The sequence below is a fragment of the Saccopteryx bilineata genome, chromosome 2, assembly GCF_036850765.1.
Source record: "Saccopteryx bilineata isolate mSacBil1 chromosome 2, mSacBil1_pri_phased_curated, whole genome shotgun sequence".
In the NCBI taxonomy this organism is placed as follows: domain Eukaryota; kingdom Metazoa; phylum Chordata; class Mammalia; order Chiroptera; family Emballonuridae; genus Saccopteryx; species Saccopteryx bilineata.
In genome coordinates, this window is record NC_089491.1 from 203,434,468 (window position 1) to 203,461,650 (window position 27,183).

The 27,183-nt window shown below is 36.4% G+C and overlaps 1 protein-coding gene across 15 annotated transcripts in view; it reads right to left on the reverse strand.

The window, feature by feature from the left end:
- The window catches only part of MBNL1 (muscleblind like splicing regulator 1), a 223,435-nt gene that overhangs the window by 129,741 nt on the left and 66,511 nt on the right, over window positions 1-27,183 (reverse strand). For 8 of the 15 annotated variants that reach the window (XM_066259066.1, XM_066259071.1, XM_066259070.1 and 5 more), the window contains exon 2: window positions 23,671-24,688. The exons of 4 other annotated variants lie outside the window; for them this stretch is intronic. In XM_066259066.1, coding sequence (XP_066115163.1) covers window positions 23,671-23,844 — 174 coding nt within the window. In that variant the 5' untranslated portion in view covers window positions 23,845-24,688. Of the gene's footprint in view, window positions 1-20,999; window positions 21,114-23,670; window positions 24,689-24,851; window positions 25,087-27,183 lie in introns of those variants that run through there. 3 more of the 15 variants (XM_066259065.1, XM_066259078.1, XM_066259079.1) reach the window with 3 other exon arrangements.

Here is a 27,183-nt window from a genome sequence, read left to right on the forward strand (position 1 = left end):
AGGCAGATATGAGAAAGCAATCAATGAACAACTAAGAAGTCGCAGCGCACAACGAAAAGCTAATGATTGATGCTTCTCATCTCTCTCTCTCCGTTCCTGTCTATCTGTCCCTGCCTATGTAAAAAAGAAAAAAAAAAAAAGGTTCACCATCACGGCATTAGAGGTTCATGGATGACTAAGGCACAGTCTCAGTTTTTAAAAGCTTCCAGACAGAGAACATGAAGGTAACAACCTAACAACATTTGTCTATACTAGAAATAGGCAGAGTTCTAATGTTTCTCTCCTGTAGCACTGAAATAACCTAGTAAGTAATGTATTTGTTTTCATATTTCTATATTAAAGTAATATTGCCTGCCTTATTAGAATCGTATCTAAAACATCAATGAATACATTTTAGATCAGGCATTACGAGACAGTTTTAGTGATAACTGATATGTCTGGATTAAAACAACAACCAAAAAAATTCTCAAGCTAAAAAAATTATATATATCATTATCTCTTCCAGTTACTGTAAAGATAGATCTGACTACATAGTCATTTGAAATTAGCATATTCCTGTGTTCTACACAAAAAGGAAAGCAAGACTTGAAACACAAAAAAGCAGAGTTACTGACAATAAAACTCCTTAAAATGTTGACGACCAAAAAAAGAGCAACCTGGGCTTAATCTGATGTCTCTTGAACATTTTAATTACCTTCCAACTCGCAAGTTTAAAAATTTAGACTACCCTCTTAATTACCAACAAACAAAATAAATACAGTATGAAGGTCTTCTCTACACTCAAGTCTCTGAGCACCAGATGAAGACCAAGCTCACTGTTCAAGGCAGTAAATACTGTTTCATAACAAAGGGAGACACTCTACAGAGTCTATACTTTGTGTGTGTGTGTGTGTGTGTGTGCGTGTGTGTGTGTGTGTATTTTTCTGAAGTTGGGAAGGGGAGGTAGACAGACTCCCGCATGTGCCCTACCGGGATCCACCCAGCATGCCCACCAGGGGGCGATGCTCTGTTGCAACCAGAGCCATTCTAGTGCCTGAGGCAGAGACCATAGAGCCATCCTCAGTACCCTGGCCAACTTCGCTCCAATGGAGCCTTGGCTGCCGGAGAGGAAGAGAGAGACAGAGAGGAAGGAGAAGGGGAGGTGTGGAGAAGCAGATGGGCATTCCTCCTGTGTGCCCTGGCCGGGAATTGAACCTGGGACTCCAAGCATGCCAAGCCGACGCTCTACCACTGAGTAACTGGCCAGGGCTGAGTCTATACCTTTTTAAAGTTATTATCAAGGTTTTACCTTCTATGAAAACACTGTTTAGAAAACCGCATGTCAAATCGATATTAATGGATCAGCAGAAATTACTCTCTAAGTAGATGACATTTACCAATTGTGAGGCTCCTTGAAGAGGGCCAATAAGTCTCAGTGAGTAACATATCTTTAATGTTCAAGTGGTCATTACAGCATTTGTTACTTGCTACATAATTACTTCACTTGAAACCTTAATGAGCCTGAAGTACTACATTTTTAATCCCTCCAGATGATCCTCTTCAAAGTGGATAAATGTAAATGTCTTAATTGCTAGGACTACAGGCATCAACACATAATCTGGGTCATTTTTGATTCTCTAGAACTTTTTAAAATAGCTTATATCACATAGCTCCTAAAATAACTGTTGGAGGGGAAAAATTAGCAAATAAAGTGACAGGGGCCCAAGCATTGATACTTTTCAGAAGTTTGGATTTAATCTTTGCTGTTTCATGTTGAAGAATTGCAACACTAAAGTTTTCACACTGGGAAGACAAAACAGATTTGTTTCTAAAATTAGGGTGCTAAAAATTTTAAATATAACAGAGATACATGGATCTCCCTGCAAATATCATATATCTTTGTTACTGTTATTAGTTCTATAACAAAAACACAATAATTATTGTTGCAGTCTGGTTTCCAGAATGTGCTTCTCACAATATGCTGAAAATATTGCTATCCTGGTAGTATTACTTATTCCTATGCAACCTTTGAAAGGTAAATATTCTACAAAAGCATAACACACTTCCAACCTAGCACTCTTATTAATGGAAGCTAATACTGTAATTAAAGTAACTGTATTGTGCCACTGCAATGATAAATTTCTCATTCCCTTCTGAGACATGGGCTGTATATATTACTAACACACCAGGAAGCCTGCCCAGGTCCCTATGTGCTGCCTGCACAAGATAACACACAAAACATGAGTAACTCCAAACAAAGGTCTGTTCCAGCAATTTACATCAATAGAACATAAATAGTCCATTATAATGCCAAGTCAATTTAACTAGATGAGTCTCACTATAAATGAAGGCTGCTGGATTTCTTAGAGAAATAGTTTATCAATAGTTATATGCAGCTACCCAACAAATGTCCGATTATATATATTTTTAAATCTCTAAAGTTGAATTTAAAAGCACATACAATCTGTTCATAATTATTGGTCATGTTCAGTAAGAAACATGTCTTTCAATTCACTACACACTTAATGAATGCCAAGTATATTCAAAACACCATGCATACAGAGGTGATTGATTAAGCTTTCCTTTCTGAAGAAGCTTATAAACTAATGGCAGAAAAAGAAACATGCATAAATGAGCTGTAAAATCATGTATAGTGTGATTTATTCTGTTAAATATCAAATGGTAGGGAAATGTAGAGAAAAAGTTCTCCATTTCATGAAGTATGTCTTATTGATAATCACTGTATAATGAGGGCCTCTGAGAATAAGGGCACAGAGACAGAACTGAACTCATCTCCTACTAGAGACCAAAGGTTGGCTATAGATGCAAAAGTTTAAGCAAAACATAGAATTTGAAATAAAAAATACTGTATATTTTATTATAAATTTAAATTGTGTCCTATATATCTTTATATTAATAAAGTTTACAATAAACTTAATTATATATATGCATACTTTGGGGAGGGTTGAGGAGCCCATTTTAAACAACCAAGCACTGTAAACCTTTAATACTGCCAGTAATCAACCCATCAAAATAGTCAAGAAAGTTATTCACCTTAGTAGCAAAGAACAGCAGTGACTAGACCTTAATAGCAGTGTGTCAATCATGCCATTTTCATTAAATAAAGACAACATATTCCAGTGTTTGCTGTGAACAACTGACTAGTCATAATTAAAGGTTCCAGGTGGTCTCAGAATCTTTATAAATATGATTGAGCCCTAACCTCACCAATGGCTCCTTGGTTGTCTAATGTGAAAAATGAATGAATTTCATCACATTATTTCTAAAGACTGTTCTAACTGCAATTCCAAGAACCTATGGATCGCTGGAGTTCATTGTTGAAAGTGACAAAGCCAAGCCCTTGAACAGTACATAAATGGTCATTTATAATGCAAAGTAAACAAATCTTCAATTTACACAAGAAGAAAAAGTCAGGGGTTTTTTTCATTGAAAAACCTAGCACCTTAAATTTTTATTCTTAAAATTTTTATAAAGTTTTTATTGTAGAGGAGGCTTGACTACTCAGTGAGTTGCCTCTATGACAGGTACTCTGGTAAAAGCTTAACCTAAGCGGAACCACAGGTGAACCTCAGTTTTCTTGTAAGTCACTTCAAAAATGCTCGAGAGACTTCCAATAGCGCAAATAAGGTTAGTAGGTTATATTCCAAACTTAAAAATTAACCTGATACTGAAAAATTATAATAATTAGGAGTACTTAACTAGCCAGGATATTACAATTTGAAAGTTGGCTACAATTTGTGAATGACTGTAGAGTGTCTTTTTTTTTAATGTGCATTGATTTTATTTCTGTTCTTCCAATTGACATAATAGCTAGTCATGGCTTAGAAATGAGACTTGCAGCCTGTCCTTACAAAGATCTATGCAGTAATGTTAAAGCCAATGGTTGGAATCCATCAAGCTCACACTGAGTATTATGTCACCAGGGGAGGAGTTGCTGCTGGACAAACCAGCTAGAATAGAATCCGTGAGCCTACAAGCAAAAACTTTTCCTCCCATCAAGTCCTATTTTCATTCAAATACAGTTTAGAACCACATGGTGGAACAAATTTGCAGTATTTTATAAACCTAAAATAGAGCATTTTAAGTTTATGATGATGTAGTTTTACTTATTCAAATGAAAAAAAAAAGTTGAAAATAAAAGATGGCCAAAGTTCTACAGTGCTGACTGAATTAAAACACGTAATGTTGTTAAATAGTTTCTTGTTGAAACTGAAGACAATATTCATTAAATATTTGGAGATGTGTTGAGCAGTATCCTTTTTTGGAGTTCTATCATAAGATAAACACATTCTAATTGATCAAATCATTTTGAGAATACATATAACTGGAGATTTCATTTTTCTTCCAACAGTGACCTGTTTTTCTCTGTAACAGGTACTAAGAAAAATATTTTTCAGCTAGTTATAAGAATGACTTCCTTAGAAGCCCTTTCCATTGTACTATTAAATAGTCTGGGAATTTGCTTTGCTTGACTCATTCATGCTGTCAAAATATATTACAGGCTAAGGTTGACCATTGATTTTCCCTGTTTCCTAGAACACATGCAATTAATGTATAAAGTTCTAAAGTAACAGAGTTGGGGGTCTGAGGACCACTTTCATGTGTTCATAGTTTATAAAACTACACCCACACAGGCTAGTCTATTCATTTCCTATGCTTGAGGACTACCACTGATGCAAGAAAAGTTCTGTACTTTTAAATTCATTATACTCTATGTGGTGTTATTTGGAGATGATAAAATAAATTCTGTAAAAAAATATAAAATTCTTTACAAAAAATAAAATAGTTGTGAGGTTAACCAGGTCATCACTGGATTTCCATGTTTGTTTATACACATTATAAGAATCTTTTTTAAAATAACACTCATTCAAGCCCTGGCCAGGTAGCTAGTTGGTTAGAGTGTAGTCCTGGTATGGCAAGATTGTGGGTTCAATACTCCATCAAGACACATTTAAGAATCAACCAATGAAAGAATAAATAGGCAGAACAATAAATCAATGTCTGTCTGTCTCTCTCTCTCCCCCTCCTCTCTCTAAAAATCAATTAGAAAAAAAAATTTTTTCTTCTTTTCTAAGTGAGAGGAATGGAGACAGAGAGACAGACTCCTGCATGCACCCCAACCAGGATCCACCTGTCAACCCTATCTGGGGGCTAAGCTCTGCCCATCTGGGGCTATGCTCGCAACCAAGCTATTTTTAATACCTGTGATAGAGGCTCCACAGAGCCCAGGCCAAAGCACTTCAACCAATTAAGCCATGGCTGCAAGAGAGGAAGAGAGAGAGAAGGAAAAGGGAAAGGAGTGGAGCAGCAGATGGTCACCTCTCCTGTGTGCCCTGACCAGGAATCAAACCCCAGACATCTACACTCCAGACCGATGCTCTACCACTGAGCCAACTGGCCAGGGCAAAAAAAAATTTAAATAAAAATAACATTTATTAATTTACTGACTGGCTATTTTATTATAATTAGTAGAGGACATATAACAAAAGGGAAGCTAGTAAATGGAAACTTGCTAATCAATGCACATCAAGTCACATTTTTTTAAAATTAATTTTAATGGGGTGACATTGATAAATCAGGGTACATATGTTCAGAGAAAACATCTTTAGGTTATTTTGACATTTGATTATGCTGCATTCCCATCACCCAAAGTCCAACTGTCTTTCGTCACCTTCTAACTGGTTTTCTTTGTGCCTCTCCCCTCTCTCAAACACCTCCCTCTCCTTCCCCCCATCCCGTAACCCCCACACTCTTGTCCATGTCTCCGAGTCTCATTTTTATGTCCCACCTCTGTATGAAATCATAGTTCTTAGTTTTCTAATTTACTTATTTCGCTCAGTATAATGTTATCAAGGTCCATCCATGTTGTTGTAAATGATCCGATGTCATCATTTCTTATGGCTGAGTAGTATTCCATAGTATATATGTACCAAAGCTTTTTAATCCATTCATCCACTGACGGACACTTGGGCTGTTTCCAGATCTTCGCTATTGTGAACAATGCTGCCACAAACATGGGAGTGCATTTCTTCTTTTCAAACAGTGCTATGGTGTTCTTGGGGTATATTCCTAAAAGTGGGATAGCTGAGTCAAAAGGCAGTTCGATTTTTAATTTTTTTGAGGAATCTCCATACTGTTTTCCACAGTGGCTGCACCAGTCTGCATTCCCACCAGCAGTGCAGGAGGGTTCCCTTTTCTCCACATCCTTGCCAGCACTTATTCTGTATTGTTTTGTTGATGAGCGCCATTCTGGCTGGTGTGAGGTGATATCTCATTGTGGTTTTAATTTGCATTTCTCTAATGATTAGTGATGTTGAGCATTTTTTCATATGCCTATTGGCCATCTGTATGTCCTCTTTGGAGAAGTGTCTATTCATTTCTTTTGCCCATTTTTTGATTGGATGGTTGGCTTTCTGGTATTGAGTTTTACAAGTTCTTTATAAATTTTGATTATTAACCCCTTATCAGACATATTGTCACATTTTTTTAAGACGACAGAAGTCATAGGAAATGTTATTTAGAGCAAAATAATAATTTTTGAATCAGAAACTTGATAGAGATGTTAACGACACAGCAACACCACCTCCTAACTATGAATAAGAAATACTAAGTAGTTAGGAAAGTTATTTTGTTTTCAAAATAATGTTTTAAATTTTATCCACAGTGCTAATCAGAAAGCAAAGCCAGATGTTTACAAGAGTCAGAAGCATGTGTATATTCCCAGATGGTTTTATCCTTAGGAGAAAAATACATCTTCTATATAGATCGAGAAGTCATGGCAAAAATACTATGTTCCCTTGAGTTTCTTAGCAGTATTTAAAATAAATGGTGGTTATCTAAAAGCATATAGCTTTTTAAGTATATATCTGGGCATGTCTCTTGGTTTAGAGATTCTACCTGAGTAGGTTTAGGTGGTGGGGCAAGCAGTAGGGGAAGTCTACTTTCCCAAGTCTCTTCTGCTTGGTGCAGGAAGCTGGGAGAAGTACCTGAGACTCTTTGTGGCACACAATAGGCATGCCCTGCAAACAAACTGTTGACTCACATGGCATGATGTGGATCCTGCTATGCCTATGGCCGATCACTTGACAAGAGAAAAGTCTGGGTCTAGTAGGTATTTGGAGCAAAGTGGTCCAACTGGCACTGTCTCTTACATGCTCTCTATTGCAACGCTGAGCATTCACATTTCTCCTGTTACATTTCTGAACTGGCACGTTTTTTGAGGCCAGAGTTTTAATAAGCATTTCAAAAAACAGTCATAATTATGTTCCCTCGTTCTTCAAAAATCACAGGCTAGCCAAACAAAGCAGAGGTGGCAAGAAGCCCTGGAAGGTATTAACACAGGGAGAGTGATCCTCCTCCAGTCATCCTGAAGCAAATACATTTTGAAAATGTAAGCAAACTTTGAGGCCATAATGTGACCGGGAAGGATTAATAAGGAGCTCCTTTCTCGACGTGAAAGTTACTGTCATTATCAGTATTTCAATATGTTTTCCTAATCTGACAGTTTCATAAGGAGAGAACGTGTGTGTGTGTGTGTGTGTGTGTGTGTGTGAGAGAGAGAGAGAGAGAGAGAGAGAGAGAGAGGGAAAGAGAGAGAGAGAGAGAGAAACAGCCAGGCGCATGGTCCTGGACTGTTGATATTATCTGTAGAAACTTGTCTGCTGGAAAATATTTCTTTAACTTTGGTTTGGCTCCCACCTTGGAGCTGATGGGAAATAAAAACTTTTCCATGGCCTGGAGCCAACTGCTGCTAAAACAAAAGGTAACATTCATTAGAGGATCATGGTACTATGATCTCATTCTGAAGGTTAATGTTTTTACATCAAGAATGAATTGTCTAAAGTTGGGCAAATTCAAACAATTAAATGTCAGAGAAAATAAGTAAATTATCAGCCTTACTTTAAATGTTGTAATTCACACACACACACAAACAATTTAACTATGAAATGACACAAAACTGTAATAGATAAAAAAAGAACTCGTATGATTCCTAGCTTAATCATTTAGCCCAATTTTCTACTTCTGCAATATCCCCAGTATGTGAGCACCCAGTGACACATATACACCCTGCTTGTTATTTCTACTTTTGTCCAATAATGGGTGGTTTGTACATGAAGCCATTCTTACGGAGAAGTGAACTATTCTCAAACAAACATGAGCATCTAACGGTGCTACCTACCATGAATTTTAAAAGAAGCATATGGGTGAGACAGCAGGGGATGGGGCGATGAGGGAACCCAGGCTTTACACATCTGCTAACTAATATCAATTGACAATTTAATTCCAGGAAGGCCTTACTGCATGCATTTTTTGGCATCTTCCAAAATGCTGAAAACAAATTGTATGTTCCCTGTCCTCAGAGGTTCTCCTGTACTTTCTCCAAATTTTTTCTCAACAAGATAAAGCCCTAAATAGCCAACTCAAGTAAACAGACTACACAAGCAGCTCATATGAACACATATCTGATGCTCCCTCACCATCAAGTAACACAATGAACTCACTGCCACATACTAAATCAATACACAGAAGAACAGAAGGGGCAATCAATAGTGGTATGGCAAAAAAAATAGTGGTATGGCTCAGTAAGTCAAACAGAACAGCACAATGCATATTCGGAATTAGAATATCACAACATTTACACACAACTGCAAAGGAAAACTCAGCACAGGCCATAGAAACTACTAGGCTATATTATTCCTGAAGAAGCAATAAAAATCAAGGATCAGGATTTTTTTTCCCCTGCTTGCTTAAAAAGGCATATTCTCTCCTATTCTAACCAAACTAAAAAGTCTCAAATTTGTGGTTTAGACCAGCACCTTTACACATTTTAAAAGAGACCACTTCACTGGGCTAGACAGAATTGGATCCCTACCAATTCTGAGTAATAGTGATGGGGGTGGGGAGCGGGGGGGGGGGAGAATGAGGATGTGATAGGTAGAACATCATGGACTTGGATGCCTCTTTACAGCTTTGAGGAAGTGGCAGATATTTTGCTGAGTGAGTTAATATAGGTATAAGAAAATACAAACTAGGGATAGTGTTCATCTTGAAAATAAAAAGACTTAACCTTTTACCCTATACAGGTACTTTACTAAATAAATGTCAATTTTATTTTTGAAAAATGTCTTAGGTGAGTCTTTTAGGAATAAATTTACATAAATAATATATTTATATGTTATCTTATTATGTAATAATGTAGTATTTGAAATATCAAATGTGAATTATTTTAGACCAGCATAGAGCATTAGTTTTAAATGAAATTAAAGGTGAAACAGATGGTTACCACTTTTTCACTCATGGGTAACTACATTTATGAAATAGGTGTTCAGGCATAGATAGTGATATAAATACTGAATTATTTTATTAATACTACCCTAATGAGCTTACAGTGAAGCAGTGACACATGCTAAGAGGGTAAAAGAGTGTCTTCCCTTGGTAAGAGGTAAGTAAATAAGGTAGTATGTGATAATGTGCATCTATACATATTCCAGATGAAAGTCACTTGTAACTATTTTTAATAAAATAGTAGATATCTGTAGTATAATATTCAAATTAATGTGACATTTATTCTGACAAAAGGTCAAGTTCTTCTCATATGGGGAAAGATAACTTAGACTGAATTCTAGCATTCAGACAGGACCCCGAAGAGATTCCATTTATAAAATATTTACATTGAGCAAGACACTGCATGGAGTGACCTATATTATACAACTGATCTCACGGCATCCTCACTAATAATGCAGTAACAATAGTCTCATTTTATGCAGGAGACTGAGACTCAGGACAAGTGACTGGCCCAAAATTACCAGGAAGTGACTGATGGAATCAAACCTAGATGCAGCTAAATTCACGGTTTGGGTTCTTAACCATGTCTGACTCTATGTCATGAAAAAGCTGTTTCATTACTTACACATTTTTGCGTATGGCTTTTTGCAATGATTCTGAAGATCCTACTTTGATTAAAAATTTCAAGGCAGTACTGGAACTAAGAGAAAACCACCAGTGACCACATTCTCATTAATCCTGGTGCCAATATTTATTTGCTATAAAATAACATTCACTATAAATGTCTTCTCAAGGAAAAAGAGTACAGAGGTCAATCTAGACACTGACAAAGTTACCAAAAACATAAAGCTAAAACTAAAGCAAAATAATGAAGAAAATGTCCAAAGAAATAAAATTAAAGGACAGGAAATCTGGTTACTTTTCCCTGTAATCAATTTAGTTTTAGACACAATGTAAATTTGATTTATAAACTAAGTTTAAATTAATATATCAAAGACAATCAATTTCATTAAAAACATTTCTATCTGCTGATACATTCAAGAAAATGGCCAAAGACATTGAGTTTCTAATCATTCAAGGAAAGGTATATTTGTAACAGTAGCTATTGATGTTAAAGCTTTTCTGTACTTTTTTGTTCATTGAAATGAATTGCTATGTGAGAATAATAGTCCAGGATACCATTTAAACTAATATTTAATAAATACTCAGTAAGCCCAGGAATTACACAACTTTGAATTTACATTTTTCTAAAATCAAACGTTCTTTCTGCTATATCAAGAACAAAATCCAATCAGTGATTCCCATATTTACATACTTGTTTTTTATTTCAATTACATATAATGCATAAGTCTTAAAAATATTGGTTTTAAATATATCATTAAAATTATGGAAGCCATGGGAAAATTTTCCTCTTACTAGATCTAGAAATTTCAGCTTATTAACATAGTAAGTATTAAATAAATAGATAAAAAAAATAAAATTAGGCCCTGGCCAGCTGGCTCAGGGGTAGAGCATTGGCCCGGAGTGTAGAAGTGCAGGATTCAATTCCCAGTCAGGCCACACAGGAGAAGCGCCCATCTGCTTCTCCACCCCTCTCCCTCTCCTTTCTCTCTATCTCTCTCTTTCCCTCCTGCAGCCGAGGCTCCAACGGAGCAAAGTTGGCCCTCGCACTGAGGATGGCTCCATGGCCTCTGCCTCAGGCGCTAGAATGGCTCCGGTTGCAACAGAGCAACACCCCAGATGGGCAGAGCATTGCCCCCTGTTGGGTATGCCAGGTGGATCTCGGTTGGGCGCATGCGGGAGTCTGTCTCTCTGCCTCCCCACTTCTCACTTCAGAAAAATACAAAAATAAATAAATAAAAGTAAAATAAAATTAAGCCTGACCAGATGGTGGTGCAGTAGATAGAGCATCGAACTGGGACACAGACGACCCAGCTAGGTTCAAAATCCTGAGGTTGCCGGCATGAGTGCAGGCTCATCTGGTTTAAGCACAGCTCACCACCTTGAACCCAAGGTCGCTGGCTTGAGCAAGGGGTCACTCACTCTGCTGTAGCACCCCAGTCAAGGCACATATGAGAAAGCAATCAATGAACAACTAAGGTGCCACAACAAAATATTGATGTTTCTAATCTCTCTCCCTTCTTCTCTGTCTGTCCCTATCTGTCTCTCTCTCTCTGTCATAAAATAAAAGAAAATATATCTATAAAATTATATTATTTTTAAAATGCCATATTAAAAGTTGTCATAAATACAAAAATGTGGCATAGGATAGAAAGATACTGTCAAAAAATAGGTCAATGGTTTCATCTAGATTTAATTTCATATAGTACAACTTACAAAGGTTAAGCACATTTTTGTTTGTTTCTAATATTATTATAAGTGCCCAATAAAAGTCATGATATAAAAAGAACAAAATCTCAGCCTCTTACAAAACAATGTCTCATGCTTCTGTGCATTAGAAGAACATCAATTATATTACTTCCTTGAATTAGAAAGCATAGTCTATTCTATGCAGAAATATAAATCATTGGGTATTTATGAAATGAAAACTTCCTTAACTGGTGTCCCTTATGTCATTTCCAAGCTTTGTCTTGAAATCTGGACATTCCCTCTCTTTTTTCCCTGGAACAAACTACTATTCTAATTTGCTATACTGTTTCCAGTCTAGCATGACTTAAATTTTTTCTTGACCTTTTAGAAAATCTAGATTATCAGACTTCCAGTTTAAAATGTACTATAAATTTCTAAATTAAATGAAAAAATATTATTAGTAAATATTCAGAGATGGTCTTCTGAATTAAGAAAAAGTACAAGAAAGCATTTAAAAAAATATTTAGTGGCTTTAAATTCAGGCCATTGCAGTGATTCAACAAATACTTGCCTCACTATGCCCATCACTCTACTCTGTAGTCTCATGAATACCTGACACTGTATTTCTGTATGCATAAGATCACAGGGTAGTGCTTCAAGATCCTACCACCTCAATCAAGTTCAACTGAGAGCCAAAGTTGAAAGCACATGCTGCCTGTCTGTAATCTCAGTTCAACTACTTCCTGGCTGTGTAACCTTGTATGTATTATTTCATCTTTCTGACCCTCATTGTTTTATATCATCAATAGATGTTAATCAAATCAGGGGAATAAAATTAACCACTTCTACATGTGTTAACTAAAAACCAATCTGACTCACAGAGAGAGACAAATACCATATATGATTTCACTTATATGCGGAATCTAGAAACCAAAATAAACAAACAAACAAAATAGGAACCATCTCATAGATATAGAGAACAAATTGGTAGATGCCAGGTGGGGAGGAGGTTAGGGGGATGGGTAAAAGGTGTAGGGATTAAGAAGTATAAATTGGCATTCACAAAATAGTCAAGGGGATGTAGAATTCAGCCTAGAGAATAGAGTCTATAATATTGTAATAACTATGTATAAGGTCAGGTGGGAGCAAGACTTATCAGGCGCGGGGGAACCACTTCGTAAAGTATATGAATGTCTAACCACTATGCAGTCCACCAGAAACAAATACAAAATTAAATATCAACTGTATCGAAAAAAAAAATCAGTCTGTTTTATCTTACTAAACGATTAAAAAAAATTATTATTTTCCTTTAATTGAGATACAGAAGTAGCATATATTTAGGTCTGTAATTTCTTTAAATTCTTAAACCTTTAGTATAAATATGTTTCTGCTGAAAATTTCCCCTTTAATATTTAGGCATTAATTATGCATCCTTAGTGGGAAATACAGAAGATAAAAGTAATAATAACGATTCTTTTTTTTTTTTTTTTTTTGTATTTTTCTGAAGCTGGAAACGGGGACAGACAGTCAGACAGACTCCCACATGCTCCCAACCGGGATCCACCCGGCACGCCCACCAGGAGCAACGCTCTGCCTACCAGGGGGCGATGCTCTGCCCCTCCGGCGGGTCGCTCTGCCGAGACCAGAGCCACTGTAGCGCCTGGGGCAGAGGCCAAGGAGCCATTCCCAGCGCCCGGGCCATCTTTGCTCCAATGGAGCCTTGGCTGCGGGACGTGAAGAAAGAGACAGAGAGGAAGGAGGTGGGGGTGGAGAAGCAAATGGGCGCCTCTCCTATGTGCCCTGGTGGGGAATCGAACCCGGGTCCCCCACACGCCAGGCCGATGCTCTACCGCTGAGCCAACCGGCCAGGGCCAATAAGGATTCTTTTTAAAAAATCAAATAATTTTGCATTTCTCATTATGCATACTTAACCTATTATATGTATGTTACATGTTATGCTACTATATGTTAATCGTAGTTTAAAGGCTTTGAGAGAGCTACTTAAATTGATTCCACCATGCAAAAATTTGCAATGGAAATGCTATTCTTTGATATGGATAATTATTCTTTAGTTCATCTGAGTTTAAGGTTTTTTTTGTGGTTTTTTTATGTGGACATTTGTTTTCAATTTATTACTCCACTATAATAAATTCATGGAAAGCAATGTCTGGAAGTAAAAGTTCATAATAGTGAAAAAAAAAGAGTTCAATAAATAAAATCATGATGATAATCTTTTCTCATGGCTAGATTTAGATTTCATTACTTTCCACTTAGCCATGAACAGATATGAGATTATGTGAAGAAAGATGGGTCATTCAGAATACAGATCTTTCTTAACAGGATTCTTTATATAAAATATTAATTCTTCAGTTATTTCTCCCTGCCTGGCTCATTTCTTGGTTCCCTGTACTACAGGAGAATTGGTGTATAAGGAGCAATGCCATCGACCAAGGAGGAATCCTATTTCAGGCAGGATAAATTTGGCTGTTTTTCTCTAAAAACTCTTATTTTTTTAACTTGGCCCATTTGATGAACTAACATTGTTTAATTACAAAAGCTTCCTGGGATTGGGAGATGTTACTAGACTTATTTTCAGTCTAAGGATGATTTTAGAATATTAGATGTACAATGATATCTGAAAGCAAATTATCATCTGAATGCAGTAACATGGAAAGAATGAATTACAGATGTAATTTATCCATCACAAGCAGATCCTAAACACTGATTTTGTCCGTGCTGGTGTAGAAAATTGAAAGTGACAGAAAAGCTTCCTAGCTTTTCTAACTTAAATTTTCCATGTTTTGCTTTACGTAATTTACTGTCAGCTATTAACACAGCTTCCCTGCCTTTATTTGCAAACAGCTAGGACTTAAGTATAAGTGATTCTGAGATCCAGAAGCCTGCACCTTAAGTCTGAATTTTATGCAGAGAAATAAAGACTAACTTAAGATGCCTGGCATCATAGGAGGTCTTGAGAACACAGGGTGTTTGGGTCTCAATAATTAGTTGAGTCTCAGCCTAACATCACCAAAACTTAAAATATGTATAAACATTGTTTAATATGTCAAGACAGATGCAGAAGAATGCTGCTAAGCTTAAAACTGTGACCTAGGCTTGAAATATAGTTAGTTCCCAACTGGCCAATAATGACCCAGGACAGCTGCCCTAGTCTGGTGGCGTATGGCTATGGGAACTCTCAGATTAGAGATTCCTTCTAATTCTTCTCTTCCCACTTGTGGTCTCAGAATTAGTAGCTGTGAGAGGGAAGGGAGAAGAAAGGAAAGGAAAGATAAACCACTAGAGACATTTCTCTCCCCTTTCCTTAAGTTCCTCTCCCACTGATCCTCTGATTTCGGCTGAGATGTTCCCACTCCAAACTTGACCTCTACCACCAAACACACTGTTCTCCCTATTAGCAGTCAGCCTTTGAGCACTGCAGTTTAGTATCTGCCTCCTCAAAGTTTGACACAGGAGTGTTTAGGTTACACTCCTTGAATTGTGGAAACCCACCCCCATGACCAGGACTGCCTAAATGTCCTTCCTTCTCCTCACATCTGGTTATTGCTGATCCCTTGGTTATCTCGTGTGATAAAATGGCAAAAAAAAAGGGGGGGTATTTTAGTTTGAAATTTTTCACTATTCACCTGTTTCCCCATTGCTACTTCTACTTAGAAACCAACAGTATCAAAATAACAGCTAAACTTTTGAAAATTTCAGAAAGAGAAAGGAAAGGAGTTGTTCATTAATATTAAGTTCCACAGTGGACCAGACTCAGGATCAACAAGCCGTACATTCAAAAGGAAGTAGGCTTTTTAGAGGAAAAAAAAAAGAACAAAGAAATGTCCTTGGAAGACATATGAAAAAGAAGTCTTCCCACTCTGGGGAATCTCTGGACTGCAGCCTCTGCCCCCTCCCATCTTTGGTCCCCGTGGATTTTGAGCCTCTGTCCTGTGCAAAGGAAATAGCCCCAGGGGTCAGGAGCTACCCAAACCTGGGGCTGCAGAAAACTTGCACTGACTTGTAGAAAGTGTCCCAGGAGTTTGAGAAAGACCACTTTCTTTGCAAGGTGAATTTCTGGAGCCCCACAGTGAAACTTGAATAATACATCTTTTCCATAGAAATATTTTGATAAAAAAGCAGTTGGGGGGTGTCTATGATACTATGATACTAGTGGTACTTAAGATTTATGATAAAATGTTACTCATGTTCTATGGAGCCTCCTGGGTTTGACTAATCACCAGGGTTTCAGGGTACTATTTGTACAGGACTGGAACTCAAGCATCCTATGCGTTACTTGGCTTCCCAGGGTTGACTGATGACTTAACCACATTGCTTCTGTGGGAAAATGCTTCCTAATGAAACTTCAGAATTTGCCTTTTTCTTATACATCAGAAGGCAGCTATATAGTTTACACAGTGACTACTTAAAAGATGGTTAATTTACAACCTTTTTTTCTATATGGCTATATATTTAAAACAGACATACAATCTTTCCAAGTTGGTGGCAGCTTTCTTGCTGCTATCTTGTATGCATGCACTGATTCGTTTGTTGAATTCGCAAATAATTACTTTTGAGTATTTACTGTTTTAGGTCCTGTGCCATAAATTTGCCTTTTTAAGTTTTCTTCCTTAGCAAAAACTAAGGAATGAACTGCTATTCAGATGTTTCTTTGCTGAATCCTTAGGATGTGGATGCATAAATTAAGAGGTAATGTTTTATGGGGAAGTGGTTAAAGGGGAGGCTGTGACGTCAGGTTATCAGGCTTGGAGTTCACATTTTACAGGCTGAGTGACCCTGTGCATGTCGCCTAACTTCTCTGTACTTCAGTATGGCCCTCCATGAAATGCTAGTAATAAAGGTAACTTTCTCAAAAAGTCTTTGTGAAGATTAACTAGTATAAAAAATAAAAAACACTGAAAATACTCATCAGTTTTCAATAAATGTTAACTCATTTTATTTCAGCAGAAATAAAAAACAAATACATTTGTAGAAGAAGCAAAAAATAGATCATCTGTATAACTATATATTATTTTTGTCAAATAAAATCACTTGAGACTTGTTTTTAATGACACACATTATTAACAGTCCACTTTTAAATATATAACTGTGTATCTAAATATTCATTGGCAATAAGAAAAATTTTAAATGAAGCAATTTTCTTTTTGACCTAAGTAAAGGTCAATCCATTTGTTGTGATGTGCCAGGTTTTATTGACTAAACATATCACAATTTGTAAAAAAAGAAAGACATCTCTGGTTAACCAGAAGTGATGACAAATTGCCAAGATAAGGAGATATAAGTTTTTCTTCAACAGTATTCTCCCCTCAACAACCCCTGAGACCCATGTGGTTTTCAGGGAGAGTTACTTGATTCTGGAAGTTTTCTGAGAGGAAAAAAAACTCCCTAACTCTCCCATCCCAGTGACTGCCCTCCTGAAAATCCGTTCTCCTCTTCAACCTTATCTACCAAAAGCCTGATTTTAATTTAAGCAACAATTTAAAGATTACAGTTCCCAGGTTTCCTTGCTGCCAAAATCAAGCCAATGAGAAACCAGGAATGATCACTGGGTGGAATTTAAAGCACCTTTTTTAAAGGAGCCAAGGGAGCTGTGGTCTCTTTTGCCTTTTCTTCTTCCTGCCTCCTGAAATTGCAGATATAATGGCTAGCTCTGCAGTGGCCATCTTGCAGTTGCAAAATAATCCTAAAGGTGAAAGCCAGGTGAAGAAACCTATTTTCTAATGACTGTGGAGTCTTCATTATAGGCCTGGACAACTGACTAAAACAGTGGTAGTCAACCTGGTCCCTACCGCCCACTAGTGGGCGTTCCAGCTTTCATGGTGGGCAGTAGCGGAGAAACCAAAGTATAAATAAAAAGATAGATTTAACTATAGTAAGTTGTTTAATAAAGATTTATTCTGCCAAACTTAGCAAAAATCTGACATAAAGTACTTGGTAAGTAATTATTATTATATGCTTTAACTTTCTGTAACTCTGCTTTATAAATTTTATAAAGTAAAGTTACTTCCCTACTTCATAAATCACCATTACTGTGGAACCAGTGGGTGGTTAGAAAATTTTACTACTAACAGAGATACAAAAGTGGACGGTAGGTATAAAAAGGTTGACTACCCCTGGACTAAAATATAAACTCTTAATCTGTTTATGCCACATGCTGGGGAGGAAAAGTGTTTCTGTTACTCAATGCTGAATGTAATTCCTTAAAATCAAAATGTCTGAATCATTTTTTGTGTGACTCCAGAGAAAAACAGAGGAATCAGAACCAACAGGAAGCTGGAAAGAATGTGGAGATAAAACACAAGAAGAACAGAGGTCAGAGATGACCAACACCAAAATGTATCCAGGAGACAGCCTTTCAATCAAATGATAATGGATAAGGGGTTGTAATTAACACTATGTTTTAAATCACAAGTCCTTATAGAAAGTTTTATCTCTAACAAATCAAAGTATATCTCAAAGTGAAAAATATTTCAGAAATGTGCCAGAGGATATAAATTATACTGTACATGATGTGCATTTGATATTATTTGTGTAAAAAAAAAATACTAGAATTTAAAACTTTGTTAATTATAAATGAATACTGGAATAAGAAGGTCTCACTAGAATTAGTTATTTACAGGGAAATCACTATTCTAATAATCTATAAGACTTCAAACAACTAAGTTTTCTTACTTCTCAGTTGCTTTGACTGAAGTTTCTATATATTATTAGCAACTATCCATCTGTCAGTCCTAAATCAAAATCCATCTGTTTAGTAATCCACTTCCACTGACTGTCATAATTTTTGGTTTATGAACATAGAATATTGCTCCTCTATATAAAAGCATACACTGTGTTGCTGCTAAAGTTAAAATAAATAAATAAAACTTCAAAATTTTCTCAATAGGATCTCTTTGTAAGAAAATAACCAGCTTTGTCTAAGTCTGTGGGAAGGCAGAGACATTGCTCAGCATGAAAGGTAACAGATTAGTGATTCAGATAACTGAAATCCTCTGCTTATCCTTGGTGAAGAAAATGACAGGGTAAACTTCCCAAATTAGATCCCGAGGTGTCTGTGCTGGGTCTAAGAAACATTCTATTTCTCACCTCTTATGTGAATTGGGCATATGTCACAAACTTCCTGACTAAAAGATTTATCCACCCCACACTGCATGGACTTTTAAGTCAATAACAGCCTTGCGTATGAAATTGTTTTGAGTCTATTCATGGAATTAGAATTTTGCGTGAGTTTAGAAAGTATGAGTTACAATGAAAGTTTGAAGTCAACTGTAAGTACCACATTGCTTTAGGTTTAAATTGTTTTTAGTTTGTTACACACACCAATTAAAGCAAAGTTTAAATGAGGAAAAAAATAAAAATAGAAGCAAGTGCACCAAAATCTTATGGAAGGAAACAAATTAACTAGTTCTAGAATTAGTGCCTGAGGTAGCGGGATTCAAAACCTTTCTTGAAATTTGTCCAACAGTTTAAAAATCTATATTCATTTTAAAAAATATATTTTTCCACAAAAGTTCAAACTATTAAAATACAAACAGGTAAATGAATAAAGTTTTATTACCAAAGCAGCTACAGCCACTGAGAATTTCACTAAAGAAAGATTCATGGTCAAAGTTGATGACATCACAGTACATTTACAGGGTTATTTACAAAGTTGTGAACTTTCTGCTTTGAATAGTTAATTGGAACTTTCACATGATACACATTGCTACACACATTATGCCTGATAGTTATCTCTGAAGTCATTACAGAGAAAAAAGGAAGTCCTGTATCAACCTGTCACTGAAAGAATTATTGAATATGTACCTATAATATAATAATATGTCAAAGTTTTAATATCACATAGGAGATGCCATTAGAAACAATAACCAAACAATAACAGCAACAAAAGTCTTAGTACAAGTTATTCCAATTAGGAGCCTACCATGTCAAAGCTGTGACTGAAAGAGTCTCAAACTCACAGATACCAATTTTCTCAGGATTATCAGTTAAGCAAGTTGAGAGGAAAGGATGAAAACACTGAGCTGGACATTCAAAAAGAGCACCACAGTGAGCCACCCCTACACTGAAGATCCACTGTGCTGACAGTGGCAGATCTTCTAAAATTTAACTGTACAGATGCTAACTCAGGATGACTTTGGTCCAGTTATGCTAGCCTGCTCCTCTGAGAGCTCCTGGAGGCTTGATGTGCCTGAGTTTTCTAGCTGTTCATTTACCTGGGTGTTTTCCTGCTTGTGTCTTCTAATAGCTGATTTCTGTATTTCATACATTCTTTGAGGTCTTCAATTATACTTTAAACATGTTCACTCAATGCCCTTGATTTTATGGCACTTTGTAGTGGAATCTGATCTCTGATGTATACGATAAATTTGATCAGCTGTGCTAGCTATATATTATACATAAATGTGTGTAACAGTGAAATAAATGCTTAATTATCTTAAACAAAATTGCCTAATTTGATAAGAGAACAAGAGACTATGGTTTTCAAATATTAAAGAGTTTTGCTAAATTTTTGGAAAATAGATAATAAACATAAACATAAAGGTTATATCTCCCACCCCCAACACCTGGAAAATGAATGGCATTTGAAGAAGAATAAGGAATAGTCTATTTCAGTTCATCATAGGGTGAAATATAAATAATATAAATAACTTGGCATCACACTAAATACATTCTGTAGGCTTCTTTACAACAACTACCTAAATTTTAGTTGAAAAATTGTTACCAAAAAAAAAAAAGGGTAACTTGCTATTAACTTATTTCTGATATATAATGTTCTAATGACAGCACACTATGTTGTTATTTCTTTCAGAAGCCATAAGGGAAAAAATCCTCTCTAGCATAAAATAATGTACCTTTTCAAATGCTCAGGATTTCTGAAGTAGTTAAAACACTCAATCTATAGTTTGCAAGCAATTTAATTCTCAACTTGAATATACTCTTAGACTGTTGTATATTAAGACTGTAAGTTTGAAAAAAAATTGATAAAAATTCAGTGCTTAAAATATTGTTTGATTTATAAACCAGTGCACATTATTACAGCTTTAGCTCTTTCTATTATCATTCCACTTCTAATATACTTTATATATATATTACTATATTATATATATATTCCTCATTATCAGGTATTCACATTTTACTTAGCAACACACTTATTGTGAGACAGAATTCAGTGTTCATGTAGTAAATTTAATCAGAGTTCATTACTTAAACTTTAGAATCACCAACATGCTCCAAAAATACCATCGGCTAATTTTTTTCCAATTGCCCTTAGTAATATGCCAATTGATTTCTTTTATATAACTACTTTTTTTGAACAGTCCAACTTCTGTTTTTAATGAAACCAATTCTCCTCTTCTAAGTAGAAGTCTGCTATAAATGTAAGTCACCTGGGAGCCTGGCCAAAGTTTGAAGCAGCACAGCTGAAGGGTGCAGCCATTTCACAGGGTCCTCTCAGAGAGTATTCAGTTTGCTTTCCTAACGTGCTAAAAATAGCAGATTACACAGGCTACCTCCATCTCATGGCTCAAGAACTCAAAGAAGGCTGGACTACGGACTGGAGCAGTACACAGAACACATTTTATTAAAGAAGTCAGGATATTACAAGGTTTCTAAATTCCTTCTGTTCACTCTCTGAGACAATACAAATGAGCTAGCAGTTACTGGCACGGGAACCTCGTAATGCTTCCGAATTTCAGACCTCAAGCATGAGTCACAGTTACTTTAACTCTTTTAAAATACGTTTTTGATCTATTTTAGCCACAAAATCGAACACAAGGCAAAAGCTACATAAAACATAGAATTCTAAACACCGTATTAACAACCAAGGTATTAGAAATACATGTATAAAAAAATTTTTTTTTGAACGAGGCATACTTAATTACATATTCAAAAATTTTAAATTAATTCTTCACATCGTTATTTCACTCACATTTAAGGAGCTAGTGTTCTGAGAATGAAGCTGCAACATAAATACATTTGTGTTTGCTTCCTCTTATTCAAATTAAAATAGTTTACCAAGTTTTAGACTATAAATTTCAGGTTCTCTTAGAAGGACAAGGAACATGGACAAGTCTGCATTGATTAGGTGCAATAATAAGTTCACTTCAGAAGTAAATTTAAAATCTTCAAATTATTTGCTGTTTAAAAAGAAACAGCCCTTGATGTGGCAGTTGAATGTTGTTAGCCACACAGCATGTCTTTAAGCAGTCAGTGTTGCTGCTTTACTCAAAGGGGGACTGTTCTGCTGCCACAAATGAGCAGCTACTAAAAAAATATTTTGAGATGGAAAAATAGCAACTGAATTTTAATGTTTCACAATGTTTCCAAGTGCTGTGAAGGCAAGTCTTCTGTAAAACCACTCAATGTCACAGCCAAGTTAAATGTCCTTCATTTTGCAGCTACGAGTGCACCATCAACTGTCTGTAGGATTAAAAATTGGATTTACTAGTAATTGGGTCAAAACAGGGTTACTTATGGACACAGCTGTTTACTGACAAGTGTAATTAGCCCTTTGGCCCTCATTTTATGGGTTCCAGTTTCTAATTACACCTAAATTCAGGTGGCATGAATTTAGGTTTACACTTTCATAAAGGTATACGACTACTGTGCCCCTCAATGATGCTTTCAGAGAAAAGGGAAAGCAGGGCCCAGTGATAATGTACAATTTTTGCTTACTGATCTTTAGGACTATGACATTAAGACTAATCTAACATTATAAGTTATCTTTGTTGTTGTCAATACCTCCTTTTTGTTTCCTACTCTGATGATAATATTCTTGAGTTTTTGGAGAAAACTTTAGCAAAATGAGCACCCCAATCTGGATCAAAAGAGCAATTCACTGAAATAGTTAACTCATAAATTAACTTATCACATCAGGGTGAATTATGGGTTAATTTAGGAGTTAACTATTTCAGTTAATTCACCCCTATGTTACTAAAGAAACCATTATTATAGCACTATTTTTCTTTTTTTTTTTCAAAACAAAAATCATTGACACTTTCACTTCTTTATGTATGTAGAAATCACAGAGATCCCCATTTCAAAAATTCAAGAGAGAATTATACTGGCATATTAGTATTCAAAGGCAATTGAATTAAACCAAATAAATGTAATACCCAGATCTCTTCACATTACTAGGCTTGATCTTGCATGGCAAAATAAAGACATGTATGCTATCCTTTAAAAGACCCACTTTCAAACATGATACCTGAAATACAATGAATTTTTGAATTCTAGATATACTTAACTGAATCTATTTAGTATATATGTCTAGCTGAGACTGTTACAAATTTTAAAAAAAGGTCAGGATCTAATAGAAAATAAATTGCTAAGTTCCTTCACATTAGAATAACAGAAGCTAAGAGAAATCCAAGTACTAATAGAACTTAAGAGTTTCTACTTATTTACAAGTCACATTCAACAAAGTTTATGGCTCCGGTAGGGTACTGGAATAGCAGTTCAAAACCTTACTTCTAATTAATTTGCCACAAAATACATTGCTTCTGGCCTTAAAATAATAAGCTCATACAATCAAAAAGAAATCCATAGTGTCAAAATATTAACATAAAGCATCAATAATGCAAGTTTAGCTTACTCAGTGTCTGCTATTCTTTTACAATAGTACAGCACCTTTAGAAACAAGTACCATCAAATTGTCTTCATTCAGCTACTGCCATAGCTTTGTGTATAATCTGTGCATATGCTAATACACACACGTATCTACATTTACTACTCCTATAGACAGGCACTGATTTTGTTATTTTAGACACTGACTTATTACTAAGCTAAAAAGTATGCCAACACTTTCTGCTCTAGGAAAAAAAAAAGGAATCATAGCATTAAAGGGCTGATAAAGTTACTCATAACAAACAAGTTTGGCCAGATTTGGTTCTGTTGCTTCTCAATAAAGTTCCCCACCCCAACATCACCAATAAGAACATACCATGTAACTAAACTATTAACAAAGCAATTCATAATTCCAAGCTCAGTGAACTCTATTATCCTTATCCCCTTTATTCAATTATTGTGTATCCTTAAAATAATATAATATTTACTCACTTTCAACGAATCAAAGCAGGCGATTACTCGTCCATTTTCAACTTGGCAGCTTTTCGAAGGATGTGCAAATTTACATTCCGTGTCTGGCCGTGAGCAAGTCCCCCTTTGGAACTCTCTACATACTTCCAGTGTTAGCCATTTTGTGTCCCGAATTGGTGCGACACTAACAGCCATGTTTAGATTTTACAGGTAGTTAAAATTTTCAGTGAAACCAACAAACCCTATCCCCCCCACAAAAAAAAAAAAGCAACAACCAAACACAAAAAATAAAAATAAAAAAACCAAAAGACAAAAAAAACTGAACTGATAAAACTGTAAAATGATGATGAAAATGTCCCCTCCAAAATACTTTTCTCCCACTCCCTGCTTTAAAAGTACATGGAAAATTGTGTTGTCAATATCAAGGAAAAGATCTCCCACTAGAAATTCACAGCATGAAACTGTTAATTCAAAGAGGTTTTGGTTTTTAAAGAAATACTAGGATTTTAAGTAGATGAACGTTTAAAAGTAGGGCCTTGAATCAGCCTTGTGCTCTCAGTAACCCCTTCCCAGTGCCAACTTTGAGCCCAAAATGCAAGCATGAAAATGTGGCAGACCCCTGGACACCGATTTTCCAAGCTGCTTTCAGCAAAGTTGTCTGAAAGGGAATCTCCTCACAGCTGAATTTGCAATGGAGTTTGGTGGTGCAATCGGTATTGATTAGTTTGGCATAGACAGATGCAGCAGTTTAGAGCAAAATCGAGAAAATAATTTTTTTTTCCTCCTTGATTTCCTGGAAGAAGATATCTTACTTTTTCAGCAAACTTTTCTTTTAAAACTAAAGCAGCTTAGGGCAATGCCAGATACTTAGAGCTTTTCTCTTGATTATAAGTAGAAATGGGGGTGTCTGGGCTAGAGGTGGAGGGTGGATGTGCTGTCGTCACAGTCTAGCTGGCAGCAAGCAAGGCAAAAGCAGAGACTGCTCTAGAAGCGGTTCCAAGCAGCAGAGACGTCAGGAAAGGCACTTCTTAGTACCAACCTGTAGAAAAAAGAGATAGGTTAAGATTTACTAAGTAGCACTTCACTGATGTCCTACAGTATCACAACCTTGCCATGTGCTACCAGACTAAGTCACATCCATGTCAGCCTGCTCTCTCCCACACACAGACACACACACACATGCACCTACACACAGTACTTACAGTGAGGCATATTGCAGCCAGCCATCGTAGATTTATTTTAAAAAGGGGCTGTTTCCCCTTGTGAAGCAATGCATGATAGAGAGATAACCAATCACAGATAGTGTTGCAGCAATATTCTGGGCAGAAAGCCAATAGTGTGGGTTGTCTTATGAAAGGTCGCGCCTGTCAGACGTTCATTACTATGCTATAAGCACAGAAAATGTCCATCAGATGTGACTTATTCCACTGCAAGAGGACGAGCATGTGGGTTTTGAATTTACCCAACATGCAGTTAGTGGACTAAACCATGTTAGTTTCAAAACAGCTTCTAAGACAAGTCTGAACACTTGAAGATCATAATCCAGAGGGGCAAGGGGAACATTGTTTAAAAAATTGCAGCTGACTTCCAAGCTGCTTTCCCTCTGGCTCTACACAGCGACAGGCACTAAACAGTCTGCTCCTGCTGTCCTGACACATAAATAAAAAAGGAAAGGGGTGTTTACAAATGGTACATTCTCCTGACCTATCCAATTCACTTCCTTCTAAAGCCCAAGTCCTGCCGTGCCACTGAAAGCAGCACTCATACTGTAAAACTATTCCATTCAGCCGGCAGACACTTTGTCAATATATTACAGGCAAGCGAGATATGAACAAAAGCATCCTTTATTTGAACATTTTTTAAGCAGAAGCTGAGGTCATGTGGGGAAAATAAGGAGTGCAGTGTTGTCAGTGTGTCTGGCAAATCTGAAGTCAACCTCAAGGGAAAAAGTGATTCCATCGCAGAAACATTAAATATTAAGTGAGCATGATGCACTTTAGGGGTACCAGTGAAGCTGGAGGTTGGGGGTAGGGGATCCTCCGTTGCCTAATCTATTACTTCTGCACTACAAGATTGCTCCTTATAGCAAGGCATGTTTGCTTTTAGCAACTTAATTTCTCTTTCAATCAGATGGAAAAACTTACAGAAATTACTTAGTATTTACAGAAACAAAAGAATATATTTTCCTCTTACGAATGTTACCAACAAAGTAAACAAGGCTTTAATAACTTTGTTTCACACTCCAAAGCAGGAATGACACAGTATAATAAATAGTGCTGGATTCCACTTTTTTAAAGGCCAAAAATGGTCAATTGGCATATGGTATGGTACATTTATAACTTGGACATCAGAATATGAAATAATATAGAATATGTAATTGAATCAAAATATAGAATATGAATATATAAATATTAGATACACATAAACATAAATAGCAAATATTTTAAAATTTATTTTAGGATTAATACTCTCATTCTTCATGTTATTTTTTTAAAAACTACCAGATTCTCAGCCTGAAAAAGATTAAAGTAAGAATTCAACTTTTGAAAAAGATGAAAAAGAACCAACTCATGGCCCTGGCCGGGTGGCTCAGTTGATTAGAGTGTCATCCTGATACACTAATGTTGTAGTTCAATCCCGGGTCAGAGCACATACAAGAATCAACCAATGAATACATAAATAAGAGGAACAAATCAACGTCTCTCTCTCTCTGTCTCTCACCCTTTCTCTCCCTAAAATCAGTCAATAAATAAAAGTTTTTTAAAAGAACCAACTCATACTAATGCTCAAGAAATATTTTTGTTTTCAAAATATTTTCTGCTCCTGCCTGACTAGGTGGTGGCACAGTGGATAGGGTGTCAGCCTGGGACACTTGAGGATCCAGGTTTGAAACCCCAAGGTCACTGGCTTAAAGCTCACCTGGCTTCAGTGTGGAATCACCAGCCTGAGCGTAGGATCATAGACATGACCCCATGGTTGCTGGCTTGAGCCCAAGGTCGCTGGCTTGAGCAAGGGGTCACTAGCTCAGCTGGAGCCCCCTACCCATCAAGGCACATATAAGAAAGTAATCAATGAAAAACTAAGGTGCCATAACTGTGAGTTGATGCTTCTCATCTCTCTCCCTTCCTTTCTGTCTGTCCCTGTCTGTCTCTTTCTCTCTCTAAAAAGAAAAACAAATTTCTGGCCCTAATTCTTAGTTCTATAAAATCAAAGTCAAATCAGTCATAGCCTCTAAGATTCAGCCACCTTCTTGAATCTTCATTCCGATTCAAACTTTCTTAGCTATTTCATGCCTTGAGCAGGTACCACATCTAAGTCAACAATCCCTTTTATCCTTCCCTCTACAGTCTTGAAACGCCTCACCTGCAACCATTCACTTCCTTTAGAAGCCAGCCAAGAGGTCACTTTTCCAAGAAGCTTCCAAGATGTCAATTCAACCATCTCCAACTATTCATACAGTAACACTGCCTCCTCTGAATTACAACTCTGCACCCCTGCAGTGTTTTACTTTCTTTCATGTCTGATCCACTAGAT